Raw genomic sequence first — 18,148 nt, 5'->3', positions numbered from 1 at the left:
CTGAGTCCCTTTCCCAGACCCAAGGAAGAGCTTTGTGTAGCTCAAAAGCTTGTGTCTCTCACCAGCAGAAGTTGGTCCAATAAAAAGATATTAGCTTACCTGCTCCTCTCCCCACATTTTCATTCCTGTCTTACAAGTGGATGTAATTGTGTACCTCACTGCCTGATTTGCCCACACTAAAGAAGCTCCCTTTGGAAAATTGTCCCCAGGTATTTGCATTATATACATGAAGATGGTGATCATCAGTGAAAGTAAGTGATTTTTTTTTAAAAAGCATTATAAAGTTCCTCTTCTCCTTGGAGAACAATGAAGTTGTATACTGTGTTGCAATATTAAGATAATGTCTAGTGTAATAGATCCATAGAGGCTATAGGAACTACCTTTAAATTTTTTTGGTGATTGGTTACTAATTCTTAAATCCTATGTAAATGGTAAACATTATCTGACATCATTATTTCAAGCTTTTTCAGTAATATGTGTATACATTATATGCCATTAACTGTAATTACTTGTCGCTTCAGTAAAGACCTCTGTGGGAAGATGAGTGGAGGCCCATATCATATCTGAATTTAGTCAGCCTTTTAGTGCCTCACTTAAGGAGTTCAGAATTGCCATGTATAAACATTTTACAATATTAAGACACATTAATGTTTGGCAAATGGGATGTTTATGAGCTGGAGACTAGTGTCCTCTATTCAGGGGATAAATATGGCATGCACAGTAGAAATGTTTCCCTCGTGACCAGGGGAAAGCATTTTTAGAAGTGAGAGAATAACTGCTCATAGGTACTGATTTGGTTCTTTGCCTCTTTTGAGACTGTCACAGGATACTATTTAGTGTCAGTCATGGTGCTGGGTCTTTTAATACCATGGACTGATGTTCTGGGGAGTTAGATTGAGACCACCAAATTCTTTTCACATAAGGTAGCAAACAGCCATCTCTTCACACACTATTGATCTGAGCCATATTTTGACTAGTGGTTGAAGGCTGAAAAGTGCTATGTCCCATATTCTGTTTTCTGACCATCTGGTCCCCCATATATAAATATTTATATAGGCCACTCTCTAGATTAAAAAGAAGAGGGGGCAGAGTGGCATTCTGTGGAATTGCCAAATACTAGATACATGTTCACATTGACTCTTCTGTCACTAGGCTAATAGAAGTGAAGAATGGAGATCAAGGAGAGGAGAACAAGGAAGGATAGTAATTCTTGAACTCAGAGTGCTGACAGTGCAGACCTTGGTTCCAGAGGGAGTTGCCTCTTGTATGTGATATGAATCTGTACCTTTTGTTACTGTGAGGAAGTGATTAAAAAGATTAAATTTTTCTTTAATTAAAAAAAAAAGCTTTATTCAATGAAATATCATTTGGTGATCAAATGTTATTCTGGAGTATGGAGGAAAAGGGCTTAGAATGATCTCTACTCTGTGGCACCTGACGATTCTGCTGTGCTTGTGGAATCTTCCAGTGACCACTATTTTTGGGTTTATGGCAGCTTGGAGCTACCTAAGTGGAACAAAGTTTGCTGAAATGTATAGAAGAATTGAAGTCTTCTCCCTCACTTCAGCCTATTTTGAATCTCTTAACTCTTGTTGTTATTGCCCCTGTTGTGTGGTATTATTAGTGATCAATAAACAAACATAATGCAATAATAATTTTTTTATATATATATAATAATTCAGTGTAATGATGTAATTAGGGCATGGAAAAAATAAGATCTTGAGGAAAGTTCAGGGGGAAAGGGACTTGATCATATATTTAGGCGCACAAGCAGTGAGCTGTAATAATAAACTTTGTACAAGTTAGCCCCTTCCTGTGGTATTTCCAGTTAATCCTGTCTTCTATTTTTCTTGTAGATCACAAACTTTTTTGTGGCAAATTACTTTCTCTATTTTTGTTTTATTAAACTTTTAAAGCATATTGTTGTTGCTTTACAAATAACACAAATAGCTTAAAGAAGTACGTGATGCTGTTTGGGACAAAAGTTTTTGTTTTTGTTTTTTTGGGGTGGGGGCAGGAGCATAGGATGGCTGCATTAACTTATGAGTGGTGAAACTTTATACAACACCATATTGTAATGTAATAAATTGGTACTGTTTCTTGCATCCTTCCACTTTTATAAAGCCATACTCTTCACCACTGTGAGTTCACTGGTTCAGGGAGTGGGGGGGGAGGGAGAATCTAAGTGAATAAATCTTGGTAAACTTAATGTAACAATTTTAAAGTTCTATTTCCTTGGCCATCCAGAGCTAGGAGTGACTGTTTCCTCTTTGAAAGCTGTGAAATACTAGTTTTCCAATGGTATAAAAGTCCCACTTCTAGCCATTGTGAATTGTAAAATAGCTAACACTTGATGTCAGGTTAAAATAGTTAGCTTGCATCTTTCCATAACGAGCTCATAATTTTCTTTATCATCGCTGGCTAATTTACTTTTGTACTGTATCTACATGTAAGACATTACACACTTAACACCCAGGATGCAAAGGGCTTTACAAGAGTGGAAACTAAAATATCTCTTACCTTTCGCTTCATTGATAAACTTAGACCTTTAGATCATTATCATTATCGATGGGTGTCTTGTTACATTCTTTACTATAATCCGCGATAATGATTGTTCAGCCTCATTAGGCACCTTTTCCCTTGCTTAACTTTTCTTAAAGTGTTTCCTGAATTTTAAACTATTTTTCTTTATTGTTGCAACCAGCTTGGTCTTCGACCAAAAGAATAATTGATTCCTCTTCTTTTTAGAACATCTCATTAAATATTTGTAGACTTGCCGTGTTTAACCTCAACCATCTTTTCACTAGATTGAACATGTCCTACCTTTCCATGTAGATCCCCTCTAAACCTCTGATCTTGAATGGCCACTAGGTATTGACGTGATTATATCCTTGCATATAGTATTTTTATTTCTTAATATACATAATGTATTTTATCACAAGTACTGTAACAGAAAAAAAGTCCTCTTGACTCTCTGCTTGTCTTCCATTTTCCTATCTACAATGCCAGAATAGAAAAGTGATAAATGATTTTTTTAATAATAAAGGGAAATGGTGAATTCTGCTTTCACTGGAGCTTCACTTACTCACATTGGGGATGGGGAGGAGAGGCGGGAAAACCACACAGAGCCTGAAGAGAAACAGGTAGCTGTAAAACTCTCTGAATGCACACACAACAGTTGTAAATTTGTTTTTCAACATCTTTAAGTGGGTAATCATAGGATATTCCTACCAGTTGGCATAATAATAATAAAAAAAATTGCATGGTCATTTTTTGGCCAAGATCCATCAGCAGGGTACAAAATGCTATATTCATTTCTGCTGTTTCAGTGCACATCTTTCTACCAAAAAACCCCCAAAACCCAATACAACTGGGGAAATGATTCAGGGTAGCTCAGTTTCTTTATTATTACAGAAAAAGAATGCAACACTGAATAGTTATTCAATAAGCTACCTGTCTTGCTTTAATCCCAGAGCATCTTTGAAGACACGGGGAGCAGTACAGCAGCACCATTCATTTCTGTCCATGATTTGTTCCTCTGTTAAGCCCCGCCTGCTCGTGTCCCTGTGTACAATATCCTGCCATTTAGCCGGTGGTCAGCCTCTAGGACAAACTGATCTTGGTTGTGCTTATGTTATTTTCTTTGCCACCATGTCATCTGTTTTTCTTCTGCATTATATATCTATAATTATTTGAATTGGCAGAATCTCCTTTCTTCAAGATTAGTACAGCTATTGCTGTTAGCCAGTTGTCTAATAGCTCCTCTTGCTCAGATATCCCCTGTTGTGTTTTGTTTTTTTTCCCTTATGCTTTGATAACACTTGTTGCACTGGCTTTTAGCAGTTCAGCTGTTATGTTGTCTATTCCTGTAGCTTTCCTATTTACCTGCTTCACTGCTCTTTCTTTATCTGATGGTGGTTCAGAGCTGATATCCATTCTGCCTTGCAAGCTGCCTGGTTCATCTTGCATGTCTAGAATGCTTGCTTCTGGGTGAAATGCAGGGTTCAGCACTTTGTCAAAATGTTCCTTCCGGGTTTCCAGCAAGTCTTTGGCATTTGTCGTCCATTCACTGGCAGCCTTCTTCACCACTTGCATCATTGACTAGACTGAGTTTTCATATAATTTTACCTTTTTGTATATTGTTTACACCTTGTTTTCTTGATGCCTTCTCTAGTTCTTGAGCATCTTCTTTCCAAAACTTTTGCTTGTCCAACCTTTGACTTCTCCACTTTGCATAATGCTTTTACTACTTTCACTTTCCCAGCATTCTTAGCTTGTTTACACCTTTCCTGTAATATTCTTGTTTCCTTGTTTGTACAGCTTTTGTTTGCTTATGCATTCCAGTAACTTCCTTTGCTGTTTTGTATTGCATCCTTGAATATTTTCCATCCAGTCTGTAGTGAGATTTCTTCATCATCGCAAATTAATAGCCTGAAATGCCCGGCAAGCGCTACCTTGTATTCCTCCCTCACAGAGCGATCCTTTAACTTATCAAAATCAAATTTGGCTCCAGTTGCACTATCTTTCTTCCACTTAAACTTAATTTTTCCTGCTAGAAGTTCATTATTACTGTCCTACTTGGTCACTGTTGGATATTAGTCCATAGAAGTGGCATCTGTGCCTTTTAATCATAATGTGGTCAGTCTGGGATTTTTTGTTTGGCCATCCTTCTCCTACATACTGTTGGTTCACAGCACCTTATTCTGTAATATTCATTGCAATCTTCTAGGTTTCACCAAGTTGGCTACACCCATTCACCACCCAGAGGATGCATCTCTGTGCTGGAGGTTTCCCAGCTGTGGTTGATGGACCAAAATATTAGTTAAAAATAGCCAATATGAAGTGTGTGGTTGCAAGTGGTACGGTTTCAAGGTCATACAAAATAAAGGTTCTAAGCTGAATGCTATGAACATTAAAGAAAAATGAAACTCAGTTAATTCAAAAAATTGATAAGTAAACGCAAACTGAATCCTGGACTGCTTGAGATATAGAAAGCTGTTATATTGACAAGTTCTAAATTTAACTGTAACTCTAAAGAAAAACAGGCCTAGGCAACATTGTAGACCACTTAGTAAAAACCTGCATCCATTGCATAGCAGCAGTGAAAAAAGCAAATATGTTCATGGCTTGTATTCAGAAAAGTAGATTTTTTTTAAAAAAAGTAAAATAAATCCACGAACCAGTGATGAGTACAAAGCTGATTCTGTCAAGTTCGAAGTTCAAACATCCATTTTTGCAACATTTGAACTACTGTCTAGAAATATGTGAAGATCATGTTTGCAAAATTAACTGAATGCAAATGAACACAGTACTGTCTTACTGAGTCTGCAGACAGAATACTTCAGTGTTGCTGCTCAGCAGTTACATAGTGAAATTAAAACACTGGACAGTTTTACTTTTGTCGTTCAGCAGTGGCCCTAAAGAATCGTAGCAGTTTCACTCAGCTGTCCTTTAACAAACCGAGGAGCAACAGTAGAAACAGACATTGGTGTTTTGATAAGGAAGGGTAGAATAATGGAGAGACATCTACCTACACTTTCGGTAGCCAGAACATTCTGGAAGGGTCTTCAAATTTATGTGACTCCTACTAACTAAAGGCTGAAATGTAGTTGGAATGTAGAAAGCATGTCCTTATAGAAATCTCGGACCCTGCCCCTTAACATCTGAGTAGGGCCGGGATCTGGATTTTGCAGCACATGGATGAGGCAGCGATCTGGATTTCTCATCAGAATTTTGGCTCTACCTCTGCTGTAGGGCCCTTTCTTCTTCTCCCCACCTATCTCCTGTCCCACCCCACCCTATAGTTACTACCTGCTACTTTTGGACTAGTAGGTCATAGACAGGATAATGTAAAAGCTAGATGTTTATGTTGATCTGAAATTGCAAGTCTAATTTTTAATTATTTGTAAATTGCTTGTATATGAGATGGTTGAGTGTTCATAAAAGCATTAGTGTATTTAATGAAAAGCATGAAATTATATTTTCCTTTTGTTTTTTCAATTTCTTGTAGGAATCCTCTAGGACAGTTTCAAGCAGATATAAAAGGTAAGGGACTTAGTTTCTAAAAATATTATTGCATATTGTGAACCTGTCTAAAGTGAAGTGAAGTTGATTAAACATTTGGAATATTTGTCAACAGTAGGGCCTTACTCCCTCTGCTGTAAATACCATGACTTGATTTTTGGGCCAGTATTTAATCACAGGACCTGAGTAAGAGATGTAACCATCTCTTAATAGTTCTTTTATTATTTTGCCATTTTTTAACCAACTAAGCCAGCATTTTGTCAGACTTTACTGGAGTTGGTGCTCTCCATAGCATTCTCCACCAAAGCAGGTAAGTTGGCTGTTGTCTGAAGTAACATAGGAGCCACCTGTTTGTCTCAGTCTTGCATGTGAAATCACTCCTCTGGTTTGGGGGACAGTTGTCCTTGGGCTGATTTGGTACTGTCCTATTCACCAACATACTGCACTTGCATGTAGGACGGAAGAATCCCATTCACTGTTACAGACGAGGGACTGAATGGCTAGGCAGCAGTTCTGCAGAAAAGGACCTAGGGGTTACAGTGGATGAGAAGCTGGATATGAGTCAACAGTGAGCCCTTGTTGCCAAGAAGGCTAATGGCATTTTGGGCTGTATAAGTAGGGGCATTGCCAGCAGATCGAGGGATGTGATCATTCCCCTCTATTCGACATTGGTGAGGCCTCCTCTGGAGTACTGTGTCCAGTTTTGGGACCCACACTACAAAGAAGGATGTGAAAAAATTGGAAAGAGTCCAGTGGAGGGCAACAAAAATGATTAGGGGGCTGGAGCACATGACTTATGAGGAGAGGCTGAGGGAACGGGGATTGCTTAGTCTGCAGAAGAGAAGAATGAGGAGGGATTTGATAGCTGCTTTCAACTACCTAAAAGGGAGTTCCAAAGAGGATGGATCTAGACTGTTCTCAGTGGTACCAGATGACAGAACAAGGAGTAATGGTCTCAAGTTGCGGGGGAGGGGTTAGGTTGGATATTAGGAAAAACTTTTTCACTAGGGTGGTGAAGCACTGGAATGGGTTACCTAGAGAGATGGTGGAATCTCCTTCCTTAGAGGTTTTTAAGGTCAGGCTTGACAAAGCCCTGTTTGGGCTGATTTAGTTGGGAATTGGTCCTCCTTTGAGCAGGGGGTTGGACTAGATGACCTCCTGAGGTCCCTTCCAACCCTGATATTCTATGATTCTATACCTGCCACTAGAGATAGATATGCCCAACATCCTGTTCTCTATTTATTTGTTAATGTCTTGTTTGTAGCCTTTGAACCAAGAGTCTTGTGGTCCTAATCTTGGAACTTCAGAGAAGAATAGTGCTGCAGTAGTTTGTTTGGTACAGTGGTGAAAGAGTATAAAATTCCAATAACTTGTAATTTTTGGCAACCTAGCAGTAATATAGATACAGCCATCCTTTACTACTCAGTTTCAGTCAGTTTATTAGGAAGTATTACTGAGAATCTGTGGACATGTCAGCTAAAACAAAACGTGTCAATAGATTTTTGTTTTAAACTCAACCAAAGAATGTTCCCTTTTTAATGTCCATTATTCAAAAGCTACTTTGCCATACCTTTGGTTTTTCCTGATTACATTAAGATAATCTTTTTGTTCTCTCTACCAAATTTATTTTCTGTCTTCATAGGCTATTGTATTAGAATAGTTGTAACCAACCCTTAGTATCTCTAGTAGTGTGGAGTGTCATTCTACCCCACAGAATTGTTCATTCATCCTTTTATGTCTGTGGCTGATATTCTACATCCTCGGTAGTCTTAGGGCTAGTCTTCACTAGAAGCGGTACAGCGGCACAGCTGAACTGATGACACTGTGCTGCTGTAGTGCGTCTGGTGAAGATGCTCTATGTTGATAGAAGAGAGCTCTCCTGTCAGCATAATATAACCCCTTCTGTGAGAAGCTCTCCTGCTGACATAGTGCTGTCAACACTGGCACTTAGGTCAGTGTAATTTATGGCACTCCAGGGGCTGGCTTATTCACACCCCTTAAGCCATGCAAGTTATACCGACATAAGTGGGTGGTGTTCAAGCTCTTAGTACTTGTATATGTGGTCTGTGAATACTTCCCATTGCTACAGCCTTTCCTTGTTCCTGGCTATTCATTTTCTCAAAGAATAATGAATGGAGTTGTCGTCCATAGCCTCCCACCCTGGTCTCTTGTTCACTTTGAATTCAAACCGTCAGTTTCCTCATCCACACTACCTGGGCCCAGCAGAGAAGACTCATTGAGAGCACAGTAGAGACAAGCTCCCTGCTTTCAGGGCCAGTGGAACTGGAGCTCCTCAGTAGGTTAGAAGGCCAACCAGTACTCCAGGTTTTATTTCCTGTCAGCGTACAAGCCTGATGTGGATGCAGATTCCCTTCTCCTAGTTAAACACACATTTTATCGATAGAGAAGGTTTTGTCTTGAGACCTTGTGGACAGGAAGCATCCTGCTTCTTGACAACTGTCATGGCTTGACCAGACAAACTGAGTCTGCCTCACTAATGATGGGACAATGAAAGTTCAGTATGCAGATCTTAGTTTACAATTGCGGGACCCTGCCTCTGGATTGCCTCTAATCAAAAACCCTTCAACATTGCAAGTATCTGCCATTCTGCTACCACAGGAAGCATTTTCAGTACAGAGACAGTCTTTCCCTTTTTGGTCTTCTTATCTCACAATCTTAAGGTTCAAAAATCAAAAAGGAGAAACTTTCTGATAATTTTCTTCCTTGAACTTTGAGGTCCCTCAAACTGACCCTCCCACAGAGAATTTTATCTGAGGAGTAGTAGAATTTAAGGCAGCGGTTTTTAACCTTTACTGCAGCCTGCACCCCTTTGGTTCTCAAAATATGTTCGCGCACCCCTTATCAAAAATCAAAATATGTTCTCACACTCCTTAAACCTAGATATTTTTTGTATATTACAGTAGTTGTACAGTAATATTACAGTAATTGTTAAAATGTATAATGTTAATAAATACATAGGTTTGATGAAACCAAGTAGTTGTACTTACGTTCCTGTGCTTAATTTGTGTTTTCTATGATTTACCTTCTAAAAAAGATCTGGCATGTCTTGTACCCCCAGAAAAGGCATCTCGCACCCCCAGGGGGTGCATGCACCCCAGGTTAAGAACCACTGATTTAAGGTGTCACTTCACTTGTTGCCAATAATTAAAGGCTCCGTTACAAATATTTACTTTATAACATGATTAAGTATTTTGCTTTAAAATAAATTTAATATTTTATATCTTTGAAAGAGACTCAGTATACAGTCTTAAACACCAGCCAGATCAAAAAATCTGCTTTGCCTTCAATCATCTAGTAGTCAGTGGGAGGAAAGCTACTGCTAACACTATGGGGTATGAAAGGCCTAAAAAAGGGAATGAATACTTTCTCAATGCTTTGCTTATACAAAACATTCATATAAATGCTCTCCTGTGACAAAATCCCACTTCCTCATCTTCCAAATGTCTTCAGTTATACCCTAACCCAGACCTGTGTGCGTCATTTTACTCATTGCAAGCTGTCAAACCCCTGGATTTTTACAGTCCCCAAGTCGCTATGTGGGCACTCATTTTTTGGGAGTCAGGCATGCATCCCCTTGAAGTAACTTTGATTTTTCTGAGTGGGTTGTGATTATATCACCTGGCCTAAGAAACTAATTTATTTGAATGTATAATTGATGGTTTCATGGTGAAATGACACAATCAGGCTGACTTTATTTGAATGTTTGATCATAGAGTACATATCCACAGGAATCAACTTTTTTGTTATCAGAAATTCAGTTGAAAATGTAACAATCATGGCAAGGAATTTAAACACAAAAGAGTTGGAAAAAAGAAAATACAGATACGGTTCACTTTAACAGCTCATTTTCAATTCCATTTACTAGCTCTGGAGCTATTTGGCTTCTATGATCAAGTGTTTTTAAAATGTCTTAAAGTCTTAATTTAAGAAAACAACAAACTTGCAAATCAGGGTTTAAGAATAACTCAAAGGTTTTGCAATGGTTCATGGATCAGACAGACTTGGCTGGATCAATTTACAATAAGAGTCAGATGAGAACCTCTTTGTCAAGGCTGGTTCCCCACTCTGGCACTTCGAGTGGAGAAGGTGGGGGCCCACAAGGATTCTAAAAATTAATACTTGCCACTCCAGGCTTGTATTAAACTCCCAAGGTTACAGCTTTCTTCTGACCTTGGATTGGTAGATGCTGCCACCACCCAAGTGCAAAAAAACCCCCCTTTGAGAACCCAGGAAGGTGCATTTGGGAATTTCTTCCTGTGGGGTACCCTCAAGCCCTTTCACCCCCTCCTCCGGGAAGAGCTGAGAAAGGAAAAAAAGGAAATCCGCTGTTGCCACCAGCTAATTAAACAACATAGGCACAAGCCTATTAGGACTCAAAAATCAAATCCTGTTCTTAAGAAAGGTAAATTTTATTAAAAACAAAAAGAAAGAAAATACATTTGGAATTGAGGCTTTTTGCTAGATTAAAAAAAAACAATTACAAGGATTAAGCATCAAGATAGCTCTCTTGAGGTCCAGCTTAATGGTTACAAGCAAAACAAAAGCATTTGGGGGTTAGCACAGAGGAGTCCACAAGCCATAAAGAAATAGGAGATAAATTTCATTGCATTTTCCTAGACATTTCCTGATCTACTTACATATCTGGGGTTTCAAATGAGTAGCTTCTAGATATGATCTGATGGTTTTTCATACCTGGCCCAAAGCTTTTTACAGCATAGTTTCAGCTCTGTCTCTGCTCTTCAGGAGAACAACATAGATAGACAAAGGGGAATTCCCCCCCCCCCCCCGATTTTTAAAAAGTGGCTTTTCTGGTCAGGTGCCCACTCCCTTCCTTTTACCTATGCCGGGAGACTTTTTAACCCTTAACAGGTAAAGCAAGTAGAGAACAACTACTGAGAGATTTTATAGCTAACTGGCTGGCTGGGTGGCCATAAAAGGGTTCTCCCCCGCCGCCCCCTTTCATTTATCACACTCTTAGTGACTCTTGTGGGGTATGCTCACCTGGTAGGTTTTATTCCATACTGGAAATTGATACAATATGGTTTACAAATAAAATAGAAGCCCAACTTCTTGGTTTTGTTTATTTGACAGTACTGAACACTGAGATGAAGCAGGTAGAAACTGCCCCCTCTAATTCCAAGAGATTGTATGTTGTGCTCTGAAATGCATTTTTAAAACCCTTATGTTAAATAAGTTGTAAGAAATCAGTAGAGCTTAATTGGAAGTTCTATGGATGAAATGTTAAAGCCTTTTAGAATTTCTTGCTAAATGTATTACTTCAGTGACTAAAAGCTTCCACCCATATCAGTTTCAGCTCCTGGGTCTCACTAAACCAAAATATGTAACCACAAAAATATTTCGTAACATCAGGATTCCCTTTATTTTTGTGAGGTTTGAAATACTGCCCTTAACTGTTATGTTTGGGCCTCACAACAGACTTGTAGTCTCAATTAAGGTGTCTTATGTTGGGGATGAGGCAGCTACCATAGTGCTAGACCATGAGTTTCTTTAAGATGGGATGGGGATATCAGAGTCCTCTGCAGGGTCGGAGAGAAGAAAGTTGAGTGGGCACATGCACTCTGATCTTTTCACTCTTAATCCTCTTGTAGCCCCTACTGATGTTGCGCAGAGTTCTGCATGCTAAGTTGTCCAACATAACAAAAGTCCAACCAACCTGTATATATACTGTATAAAAGAAAGCAAAAATTCTAGAAAGAGAAGGTGGAACCAAATAGCCGTGTTTCTGGCTAAGAAAATTGATTAGGAGTCGTCAAGGCTCCTGTAACATCGTGGGTTGGCATAACATAAAGCTGAAACATTCTAGAAATACAAGGAAATGTTTATAGTTTAAATAACCAAAATGTATGTTTGATTGGGTAACTTCGATGAGATGGCACCATTTGTGGATGCTGCTTATTTGGGAGCAATTGAAAGAGCCAGTAGGACAATGAGGTGTGTGGGGGAGCTGGATTGGAAGGAGCAGTGCTCACTTCTGTCTGCTGGAACCCACATTAGGGTGTTGCATAACACCGCTGGTCTTTTTGTCTCGACCAGGCCAAGTCAGAGAGAGAGCGCACCAGATTATATTACCACCTTCGTTAGCTTTGGCTAAATCATGAACAACACCTAGGATGTGAGCTTAAGTTCCTGCTTTTACCCTCTCCTTAGTGTGTTGTTTTTCCTTCTCAGTGTTTTCTTTTTTCTCATCCATCTAGTAAGAGTTCAGCATAGCTAGCCAAGACATATCCACCTGCTTGCAATACTGTTGCGATCTTGTGATCTTAGAGACAAGCTCAAAGTAATGCCTTAAAAATCCTGAGGTTGATAAGTTTGCCAGGTTTAAGTAGCTAACAATACAGTGCTGTGCCTACAATTTCTCAGCCCTATTGGTTGCAAACAAAAAAAAAAAAAAAGAGAAAATGTATTTTTCTATCTGTCCTGTTGTTTTTTAACTCTTTTGTGTGAATTTGCCCCCCCCCATATGTTTGTTAAAAGGTTTTGATTATAGTAAAAAGAACAGGAGTACTTGTGGCACCTTAGTAGTTACAATTGGGGTACCTAGCGATAACTTTACAAAAAACTCTGGACTGTGCTTCAATATTTAATGTTGTAACAGTAACAAGGGTTTTATTAAACATCTTATCACTTGGGCCAGATTCTTCCCCTTATTAACATAACAGTGACTAGTGTGTTCAACGAAATCCATTCTCGTTTGCTAAAGAATCATACAAGCATTGTAGTCTGGTACCCGAATGATGATCTGCTCAACTTAATGCCCAAATATGCCTTCTGATATAAGAACAGAAGTCTTGCTACAGCTATAATTAAGCTGTCAGATGTTCTTTCTGAAAAATTATAATATCAATTACTATACTCCCTGTTGCCAAGCCAACAAGACTTTTCAACTGCAGGTATTGAAACATGCACAAAAGTTAATTCAATGCTAAACAAAACAAACACAGCATTGTTCCCTAGAAGTTATGTTTTCACTTGGGTGGGACACCAAGGAAATTAGTTCCAGTTGCACGGCCTCTAACTGCTGTGGTAACCTCTTTTTCTGTGAGAAGCAGGAGCCTTCTAAGGTGCTATTTTGTATGATACCACAAAATCTTGTAGGCAAGTAAACAATGCCTTATATTCAATATCAAAAGCTGCTGATGATTAGTACTCAGCATGGCCAGTTTGTTTGTTCATTGCTAGAAGTAAATCATCCATACACTCTCAGTTCTATGCCCTCATCTGAACTAAAACTGATAAGATTAAACAATAATGGAGTACTGGTTTAGCTGGAACTGGCACATCACCCTGTTGATTATCTTCTCAAAAAAGGAAGTTCAGGACAGGATGATCATGTGAAAGGTTATTAAAGTCCAAAGATTGTTTCTTGAGTAAACAATGTTTAAACTACTATCCTCTATGTAAGCATATTCAGTGGCTTGCCCTCCTGAAAAAGTACCTTAATAACTCTCAAAAGATAGAAAGGGGCCAGTGTGTGTCTTTTAATCTGTCATGAAAGACGCAGCTTCATTTCACTGGTGGCTGGCTATAATGAATGTCCTAAACTCATCCAGAACTTCAGTAATCCAAATGGAGTGAAAATCAGTTAATAGAGGATATATATCTCTTCCCTTCTGCTTGCACTCTGCTCCCACAGATTGATCTGAGAAGTAAATTGACAGTTCTTTGCAATGACAGAGATTTTGTTCCTGTGCTGAAGCAGTCCTCCTCAGTCCTTCCAAATTCAAAATTGTTCTGCTGATCTACATTTTACAGATACAGCAGCCAACCTCCTCCATGAGAACAACATAAGTACCAAACATTCTGATGCTGTTTCTTACACTTTCAGAGCATTCCATCACAGACTACATCTTTTGTAAGTTGTCTGCATATTTTGTTGACCTCTGAGGAAAGACGTGTTTGCAAAGGAGGGTTAGGTGCCACTATCTGTATTCCATGAACTGCAGATTATGTGCTGAGATTATTCTGCAGCCTCATATAGTTCATGAGACCAAGAGTAAATCAAGTGTTTTATTCATAATTATATCCTGCATAGTGACAGTGTTATCAGTGACCAAGCACTTTTTAAATAGCAAGGGCAGGAATTTAGAGCTTCTGGTAGACATTGCCTTGCACCCTTGGTATACTGCCTTGGATTAAGCCTATAGGATTGACAGGAAATAATTTAATTTCTATCTGATAAAGGGACTCTTCTACCCTCCCACAAATTTTCTAATATTAGTCACAATAGGACTGTGAAATTCCTCTCCCTGTGAAAGGTTTTCTTCCTGTCCACCAGATCTCAAGAGGTCCTCAGTGCTGCTCTACTTTCCTGGGCATCATGTGTGGCTATTGGTGGGGCGCAGCTATCAAAGTAACTGGCCATTAGATAATTGATGGCATAATAAATTCTATCAGTTTTCTGTTTCAGCAAAATGTCATTTGATTCCTCTTTGATATATGAGCTCTTCCATGATTCTTCTTCCAACGCCACTTCAAAATTCTCTTTATAGCATGCCAGGCCATGCTCCTGGCTCTACTTGCCTGTTCATGAAGATGTTCCTATCTGGCTTCTCTGCTACTGAGGCTAAATGAATAGACATCAGCTATGGTTCGTAGGGGCTGTTGAGAGGTGGGTCTAAGTCTCCCTTCCTCTTCCACTACCCTAGTCAAATACAAGAAGGTTTCCTTTAAAGCAAGGATGTGAAGAGAACATTACCAATTAAAAATACCTTATTTCCCTTGAAGTATCCTTTTCACCACCTCTGAAAACAATCCTCTCTCTAGTTTTTCTTCCAAATTTCACATAAGAGCACCACCAAAGATGATTGACTGAAGCAAGTCCATACTGTTCCAGTCTTGGCAAAAGGGTTACTGTTGAGTGATGAGATTAGAGATTAAGCAAGTTAGTTTTATAGTGTTCCGAGTCCCTCCTGGCACTCGGAGCGTAGACTAGTAGAAAGTAAATCTTTTTAAAAATCGAATATTCTAGGATTTATGGGGTTAATCTAAAATATTTCTGTTCTGTTGTGTTGCAACATGCATATCTGGTCCTAGAAATATGTTGTTTTTTTTTTTTTTTAAACCTTCTAAATGAAGAATAAACAGTGCTAAATATGGTGATGACATTAAGCTAGGAAATTCCTTACAATTGTCAGTGTGCCTTGGAAACTTCACACATACTGGAGCATAACAATATTTATATCCATGAAAAGATCATCTCATGCCAAGTTATGCCTGCTTTTAATTTGCACTTTATCCATCTAGATTTGCACATTGTCAAGGGCTTTCTAAAATTATGAAATGCATGGTTGTTAAATGAGCATTTTAAACAGACTCTAAGTGTTTTTAAATGAAATAATATATGGTACAGTGGTGGTACTTTGCTTACGCATCCTAGGTTCCCTGCATCACATGCTCATTTCAGTCCCATGATTTATGATTTGCAATTCTCTTGTTGGAAGATGGTTCCAACTAGGTTTTGCTGCCCTTCTTTGGCAGTTGAGATTGTGTGTGGGGTGATAGATATATAATATCATTTACTCTTCCATCCAATCACAAAATATTTTCTTTCTTCAGTGTATGGTTTTTTATTTACACACACACATACACCTCTACCCCAATATAATGCGACCCGATATAACACAAATTCGGATATAATGCAGTAAAGCAGCACGCCGGGGGGGGCGGGGCTGCGTGCTCTGGTGGATCAAAGCAAGTTCGATCTAACGCAGTTTCACCTATAACGCGGTAAGATTTTTTGGCCCCCAAGGACAGCGTTATATTGGGGTAGAGGTGTATATATTAGGGCTGTCGATTAATCGCAGTTAAGTCATGCGATTAACTCAAAAAAAAAATTAATCCCAATTAATCACACTGTTAAACAATAGAATACCAACTGAAATTTATTAAATATTTTGGATGTTTTTCTGCATTTTCAAATACATCTATTTCAGTTACAACACAATACAAAGTGTACAGTGCTTACTTTATTATTTTTTGTTACAAATATTTGCACTGTAAAAATGCTAAACAAAAGAAATGTATGAGGTGAATTGAAAAATACTAAGTACTGTAGTGCAATCTCTTTATCATGAAAGTGCAACTTACAAATGTAGGGTTTTTTGTTACATAACTGCACTCAAAAACAAAACATATATGCCAGATGCGCTAAAGATTCATATGCCTCTTCATGCTTCGGCCATCATTCCAGAGGACATGCTTCCATGCTGATGACGCTTGTTAAAATAATGCATTAATTAAATTTGTGACTGAACTCCATGGGGGAGAATTGTTTGTCTCCTGCTCTGTTTTACCCGCATTCTGCCATATATTTCATGTTATAGCTGTCTTGTATGATGACCCAGCACATCTTGTTCATTTTAAGAATACTTTCACTGCAAATTTGACAAAATGCAAAGAAGGTACCAATGTGAAATTTCTAAACATAGCTACAGCACTAGACCCAAGGTTTAAGAATCTGAAGTGCCTTCCAAAATCTGAGAGGGTGGAGGTGTGGAGCATGCTTTTAGAAGTCTTAAAAGAGCAACACTTTGTGGAAACTACAGAACCCAAACCACCAAAAAAGAAAATCAACCTTTTGCTGGTGGCATCTGACTCATGGTAATGAAAATGAACATGCATTGGTCTACACTGCTTTGGATGGTTATCAAGCAGAACCCATCATCAGTATGGACGCATGTCCCCTGGAATGGTGGTTGAAGCATGAAGGAACATATGAATCTTTAGTGCATGTGGCATGTAAATATCTTACGACACTAGCTACAACAGTGCCATGCAAACGCCTGTTCTCACTTTCACGTGACACTGTAAACAAGAAACAGGCAGCATTTATCTCCTACAAATGTAAATAAACTTGTTTTGTCTGAGCAATTGGCAGAACAAGAAGTAGGACTGAGTGGACTTGTAGGCTCTAAAGTTTTACATTGTTTTCTTTTTGAATGCAGGTTTTTTTGTACATAATTCTATATTTGTAAGTTCAACATTCATTATAAAGAGAATGCACTACAGTACTTGTATTAGGTGAATTGAAAAATACTATTTCTTTTTTCAGTGCAAATATTTATAATCAAAAAATAAAGTGGGCAATGTACACTGTATTGTGTTGTAATTGAAATCAATATATTTGAAAATGTAGAAAACTTCCAAAAATATTTTTATTTTTATATATATTTTACTATTCACAGTAACTTCTACTTGAGGGTCTGCATTGTGGGTGATGACTGTCCTGGTTGAGGAGACGTAGCTATGGACTACTTCAGAGTTATTTAATATTGCCCCTTATTCAAACTTGAAGAGAGACAGTCTTGAATCAGAGATTTCCCATATGAAAATGTTTCACAGTGTAACTTTTAAAAATTGGCCATATTTTATATTATCTAAATTTCATAATCATAACTGAAAATGTAGTTGTACTTCCTCCTTGAGTTTTGTTTCAATGGGGATCTGTGCTCTGACAATTTCCATTTGTTAAGGAGTCTATCACGGTGCTTTAGTTCATTAGGTGACTGATCTTAATTTGAAGAAGCTCCTAGTATGAGGTTGAGATATGAGTTTCCCATCTTAAAACGCATTTATGAAAACTCTAGTTTTTGATGATGACTCTTGTGAGACCCTCCTTTTTAAAGTAAAACCACCTTGCTTGGCTTTTAAATAGAGGGGTTTTTTAATATTGGTATTTCAGAAGACTTTGACATTTTCTTTTAACACTATTAAAGATTTTTAAACTGGGTATCAGGAATTTTGTTACACATTGGCTAATAAAATGCTTTCAGAAGAGCGTTTCCCCCCCCCCCCCAATAGAACAAACTAAAAAAGTTAAAGAATTGATTTGGAGTGAAAATTGTATACTCCATGTAGACTAACAAATACTGTGCTTGGACTGAGGTTGGGGTCTGTTCTTTCATTTTCATATACACTTGCAAATCTGATAGTGGAATAGCACAGAAGTTTACACATCTTTATTTTCAACTGATTCCAGCTTAAAACTGTTTGATTTAAAGCCAAAGCCAGGTACACTTGTGAAGCAACTGCTATAGACTTAAATATACACCCACACTTATAATGTACTATATTATATACACAC

The 18,148-nt window shown here is 38.3% G+C and overlaps 1 protein-coding gene across 1 annotated transcript in view; it reads left to right on the top strand.

The window, feature by feature from the left end:
• PAWR (pro-apoptotic WT1 regulator) overlaps window positions 1-18,148 on the top strand; it is a 140,274-nt gene that overhangs the window by 104,248 nt on the left and 17,878 nt on the right. Inside the window, exon 3 of the mRNA XM_034772053.1 lies at window positions 6,011-6,045. Within this exon, the coding sequence (XP_034627944.1) occupies window positions 6,011-6,045 (35 nt within the window). The remainder of the gene's footprint in view (window positions 1-6,010; window positions 6,046-18,148) is intronic.

The sequence above is a fragment of the Trachemys scripta genome, chromosome 1 (genome assembly GCF_013100865.1).
Source record: "Trachemys scripta elegans isolate TJP31775 chromosome 1, CAS_Tse_1.0, whole genome shotgun sequence".
NCBI classification, from domain to species: Eukaryota; Metazoa; Chordata; order Testudines; family Emydidae; genus Trachemys; species Trachemys scripta.
This window is presented reverse-complemented; position numbering and strand designations above follow the sequence as displayed.